Source organism: Toxotes jaculatrix, chromosome 7, assembly GCF_017976425.1.
Source record: "Toxotes jaculatrix isolate fToxJac2 chromosome 7, fToxJac2.pri, whole genome shotgun sequence".
Taxonomy (NCBI): Eukaryota; Metazoa; Chordata; class Actinopteri; family Toxotidae; genus Toxotes; species Toxotes jaculatrix.
In genome coordinates, this window is record NC_054400.1 from 1,012,363 (window position 1) to 1,018,389 (window position 6,027).

Here is a 6,027-nt window from a genome sequence, read left to right on the forward strand (position 1 = left end):
TAAATCACCTGGAGTTTCTGAACTTTTTATATTGGGATAAATTGGGATTCATTGAATTTGAAGAAACATTAAACTTAAACATGTAACATGTCAAACTACACACAGTAAACTTGTGTTCTCATGTCAGCTAAGTTACTGTTTAACATTCTCTACAGTTACACAGCAGGTGGTGTGAGGTCAGGTTCACACACAGCTCAGCACTTCACATCCAACTTAACATAGAATTAATTTACATTACAGAGCCTTTAAAATTATTTGATGACAAGAACAAAAATACAAAAACTTCTGCAACACAACATCCAGAAACTTAACAAGTCAAAAAAAAGTACTGCAGCAAAAGTTGTTTTTTTTTTTTAAACAAAGAAATACAGAAAAAGTAGGAACACGGAGTCATCATGGGAGTGATGACTCCAAAACCGTCAGCTAATCAGCGTCACCTTCCTCAGGTGTGCTCGCTCTCGAACAGGCAGGAAAGCGTGAGGCCCGCAGGTGATTTGACTGACCCGCTTCCTCGTTTTTATCGCTCGAACATCGAGTCAGTGCCGCAAAGCAAAGGCAAAGAGAGAAGCTTAAAGAGCTTAAAGCTCAACCGCCAAACTCCGGAGGGTCTGTGAGTGACACCGATCTAACGATGGCGCAGTGTGGGGCGACACTGGGCATCAATTAGCGGTGATTTTAAATGGTAAGAGCGGTGTTTTTAGACTGCGCACCAAACTTCATTCAGAAACTTTGGATTTTTAGGTTTCCCGTTTATGTACAAACAGACACACCTATCCAACTGCTTATTTTATGTGTTTTATTAATTATGATGATCTTAAGTCAAATTCGGCATAGGTGATTGCTGACAATACAAAACCTAACGTCGAAGAAAAGGCATTTTATTTTAGAGGAGTACAAGACACCGCTGCTGGTTCCCGCCTTGCATCTGCCCATCATGGTGTGTGAGGCGGGCACAGTTACAATAACAGGAAGTTGGCAGCGTTTAAAAAACAGTGCTGCGTGTGTGCGGAAGTGAAACGCTACTGACTTTTTTCTTTTAATTTTTTAAACTAATAATTATAATAATAATGTCGCATTTTGGCATAATAAAAAAAGAGCTATTTCTGCGGATCTGTATCAACAGTTTACTCTGAACTGTTTGTTCAGAATTTCAAGTCAAACTAAATGATGGTGCTTGCAGGTCTATTCTGCTCTTATAACAGGACAAAGGACGACCTGAAGACCACATCAGTGTGTCCCCAGTTTCAGTGGAACCTTAAACACTGACAAATGTTGAACCTGGTGACATCTTCAGATGCTTTGTTTTGTCCAACCAACTGTTCACAATATAAAAATTTAACTAAAGTGTGAGACGAGAAAAAGCAGCAAACTCTCAGCTTTGAAACGCTCAAACATTTTGCATGTAGATTGTTGATTTTTCAATAATAGTTACGCAATAGTTTTCCACCACTTGACTAATCAATAATCAACTTATTGTGTTGACAGTCTGAGTTTGTTTCTGCTCGACTCCTCACATGACACACAGGTTGTGTTTGGAGTGATCTGCTGAACATGGTGTCTGCGTCTGTGTCTGCAACAGAATTACACATCACATCAGGAAATGTCAGAGTGTGTGTGTGTGTGTGTTAGAAACACAAAACAAACACATGGCGTTTGCTGCAGAGATGATCTTTGGGTTTATGTTGGAGGAGCTGAGGTGATTCCCGCTCTGTGTGCGTCTGAGCGTCAGAACAGGAGGCCATCTTGTTTTGCATGTTATTTCCCTTTTGTAAATAACACGACAATGCAAATTTCTGTTCTATTGACACCCGCTAGACTGGAGTGTGAATCCAGTTGTGTGGTACAGGGTTACTCATTCAGACACTGACCTGGTCCTGGTTTCAACTAAACTTATGCAAAGCAGAGGAAATGTGATCCTGAGCAGTTTAGTACAGCGAGAACCAGAACTGACTGCAGCTCTCCGTCACTGTGGAGGTAGGTACCGTCTCTCTGTTCATACACTGAGCTTTATGTTTTCTTTTAAGCTTTGGAAAGTGAAGTTTATCTTCAACTAGGATTTAAAAAAAGCGACAAACTACATGAGGAGGTGAAGCTGAGAACCTGTGGTGGGTCTGGCTGGTTTATGGGGACTCTAATGGTTATAATGGCAGTAAAGTTGTGACTGACCGACCTGATGGTAATCAGTTTTCCACCTAACCTGACCATAACCTTTTTTTTTTTTAAATGTGAGAAAGTAAAAGAGTTGGATTCTCCAGCAGCTTTGAAAATGTCTGGACAAACATGATCACATGTGAAGTGAAGCCTATTCGGGCAGTTGTGTTGAGTCTGTGCGGTGATACCGTGTTGTCAGTGGTTTCAACCTGATCAGACGAGGCGTGTTATTCTCATGAACACTAACCGTAGTCGTATCTGAACCGTGATAAAACTGAACGGAATCCAGACGGAGCCAGTACGTGGCTGATACACGGACACCAGTGTCACAGCAACATGTGAATACTGAACATCAGCCCACCACCAAATTCAGTGACAGTGGAGGAACAAGTTCAGAATTTCCTGCTTTGAAATGTTACTTTAGTGAATAACTGTCTAATCATTAACATGCGAAGTGCAGGAAAACCTCCCTGTGACTGTTGTACATCATATCATTATATTAGCAGCATTTTACAGTTGGTCACAGTGAGCTGTTCTATACGAGGCTGCATCTTTTGATTATTGTCAGTGTTCTGATTATTTTCTTTCTTTATTTAATCGATTGATTGTTTGGTTTGTGAATTATAAAAAGCAGACAACAGCCACGTCTGAGAAGCTGGGACCATAAAATGTTTGGCCCATTTACACAGGACATGATTTAAAGGATTGTCATAATATCTGACCAATCGTTTTGGCTCCAAGTTTCAAGATTCAGATCTATTTGTCCACATACTTTTGTCCATATATCATTTTCGTACAGTCTGTAACCCTCTGGTTTGCAGTGTATTCATCATGTTTTCCCCTCTGTAGAGTGAGCTGTGATAAAGGGCGTCTGAGGCTGTATGAGGAGCATCTTCATCATTTCTTCGTCATCCCTCCACGAGTCTGTTAACCCGTCACTGATGTCCACTGACTGCTGAAAGCTCAACGTCCTCCATCTCTGGAACTTCACTTCCTCTTCCTCCTCCTCCTAAATCACTCCTCCATCCTGCTGTTTGTCCATCATGAATCCCTATGGAGACACAAACCTGACCCCTCACTCACGTGTCGCTACTCTGGGTGTCCAGAGTTCACCTCCATATTCAGCCCCCGGCTCCTATGATAATGCCCATAATGCATCTTTCTCCAGTTTGCCATGTCCTGCAGTCATCCAGACAGGTCACAGCTCTCTTCCAGCTTTGAGCCATAACTCTCCTCCCTCATCAGACCAAGATGGAGGTCAAAACCTGGTCCGATCACCAAACTCAGACCTCTCCACCTCACCGCTTCCAGCCTCAGATCCAGGCTTCAGCCTTGGATCCAGGTCTCTGTCTAGCCTGGCTCCGTCTCCAGTTTCCATTCCCACACCAAACCCGTACCCTGCCCCCGCCACCCCCCCCCTCCTGCCAGATCTCCGTCATCATCCCGTCCCCAGACCTCCGCCTGTCTCCTCTCCCCGCTCAGTGCTCCGAGGACGCCTGTCCGGACCTGGAGTGCTCCATCTGCTTCAGCGAGTTCAACAACGTCTTCCGCTGTCCCAAGATGCTTCACTGCAAGCACACGTTCTGCCTGGAGTGTCTGGCGCGCATCAACGTCAAGTCATCTGAGCCCAGCGCCATCCAGTGCCCGCTGTGCCGCAGCCTCACGCCTCTGCCCACCCTCGGCCTGCCCAAACTCACCACGGACTCAGACGTGCTGTCCTACCTGCCGGCCGCCATGCAGAGGGTCTACAGCATCCGCTTCCTCCGCAATAAAGGGAAGCTGGAGGTCAAAAGGTCAGGCTGTCAGGAGTCAGGATTCTGTTGTGATGATGATGTGATGCTGTTTTCCATGTGTGAATCAAAGAAAACACTCCCAGTGGGAGGAGCTTGTTGTCTGTGGTTTGTGACGCACTCAGCTTCATCTGACCAATAACTTTCTGTGTCACTTAGGTCGTCTGAAAGTCATCGGCGATGGGGTCAGAGGTCGCTGACGTCCCTGAGGTCAGTGAACCGCTCTCTGGACGTGGGGCTTCCCAGCCCGCCTGTCAGGGGCCGTGGCGAGGCGGGGGGCGTGGGCGGCGCTCTGTTCAGACTGACGGGCCGGCCGGCGTGCCGAGCCTTCCTCCTGACGTCTGTGGTGATGATGATGGTGCTGCTGACCGGCATCATCATCTACCTCCTCAACTTCAAATGAGACTCGAACTGACTGTGAGTGACATCACATTACATCACATCCTGTCTTCCTCCTGTGAAATCTGCTTTTATTTTTGTGACTGAAAAAAAAAAAACACACAAAACCCACCAAACTGTAAAATTCCACCGTCTCCAATAAGCAACATGTGTTTCACTGCTGTGGCTAACGGATGAAAACACGTCCAGATGTGCAATAAAAGCCTCGGCTCAGGCTCTTGTGCAACAAGCAGCGTTTAACTCGTGGATGACACTTAAAGCCGGGACATGGAGGAGACGATCTGTCCTTACATCAACCCTCTGAGGACCAGCTGACACCTGAGCTCAGAAAGTGCCTGAGAAACGCAGAAGCTCTGGACTTTGTAACCTGTGCCAGAAGTTTGAAAGAATCACCCAGAGGTCTGGAAATATCAGCAGAGGAGGAAACGTAGCAGAGGAGACTGAGAAACACTGGACTTTTACCTGCTTCACTCAGTGTGTGGAGGTTCAGGAAACACCAGCTGGCTGATCTGAAGGTCGTTGGATGGCAGCGAGTGATGATGGTGTGTAACAGTAGAAAACAACAGGCCGATCGCAGCTTTATTATGTTAACAAGAGGCCAGAGTCTGTGGTGGTTTCCATCCAGCTGCAGATAAAAGCTGAAACATTAATCTTCTCTCACTTTGTCACTTTGGGATGTGAACGTCCGCTGAAACACAACATTAGTGTCACTTCCGCCCTGACATAAGACCTGAAACCAGCCTGTCATTTCCGTCTCCTCACCTCACTTTAAACACAAGATTCCATAAACCTGTCAGCAGGTGGCGCTGCCTTCTTCTTCATGTTCTCCTGTTTTAACTCGCTCTGGCAGCTTCCAGCACTTTACAAAGACTGAATGGCTCATGTTTGGTTCTGTCTTTAAAAGTTACTGTTCCCTCTTGGTGGAGCTGCAGCTCTGACCTCGCTCTTAACCAAATGCTGGAAACAAGAGCCATGCAAATGACCCGAGCCACAGTTAGTCTGACGCAGGGCTCAGAGAGCCGAGTCCAGGACTCTTTATACGGACTCAGACTCTAACACATGACCGTGGGTTTAACGTATAAACAAATCAAACTCTGAAAACCTGGACGAGTAAAACCAAACGCACTGAGGTGAACTGACCTTTTTAAAGAAGCCAAAGACTGACGGGCAGTTCAGAGCCTGAAATAAACTCTGTATGAATTTTGGGGCGGTTTGTGGTTTGGGCGTTCAGTCTGCCAGCTCGTCTCTTACACTCTGCAGGAGGCCGCCAGCTGTGGGACAGTCCCTTAGTTCTGCACTGGTGTCAAACACAGAGGGACATGAGTCTAATTCAGCTGAATCCTGTTCACTTAGACCCGATCAGGACATCAGAATCATGAACTTCACTTTAAAAAGATCCAGAATTTTCTCTGGTGCTCGGCTGAAAATGGCCGAACTGTCAACGAGCAACAAGCAAAACTTTCCCAACAAACACTTTGACTTGCAAATCAGATGTAACCTGAGATCAGAGACTGGCTGCACTGCTCCGTCCCAAAGCTTCACACATCAAAACGCATATTTTAAATTCATGTTACTCTTCAGTTACAAATATTAATGTGATGATTGTGTTTGTGCTCTCAGGTTTTTATGTTGTGTACTGTGTGTTTTAAGGCTCAGACCTGTTTTACTGTGCAATGTAAAATAAATG

General features: G+C 45.5%; 1 protein-coding gene across 2 annotated transcripts; it reads left to right on the forward strand.

Annotated features, from left to right (window-relative positions):
- Nucleotides 1-586: 586 nt before the first annotated feature.
- On the forward strand, nt 587-5,723 carry LOC121184718 (RING finger protein 225). 2 transcript variants are annotated; one of them, XM_041042547.1, is made up of 4 exons: nt 587-682; nt 1,816-1,974; nt 3,001-3,944; nt 4,101-5,723. In XM_041042547.1, the coding sequence occupies exons 3-4, from the start codon at nt 3,403-3,405 to the stop codon at nt 4,342-4,344; spliced, it is 786 nt and encodes a 261-aa protein (XP_040898481.1). In that variant the 5' UTR covers nt 587-682; nt 1,816-1,974; nt 3,001-3,402; the 3' UTR covers nt 4,345-5,723. The 2 variants fall into 2 exon arrangements, with proteins under 2 accessions (XP_040898481.1, XP_040898482.1); XM_041042548.1 differs by lacking the exon at nt 587-682 and adding an exon at nt 1,178-1,271.
- Nucleotides 5,724-6,027: the final 304 nt, after the last annotated feature.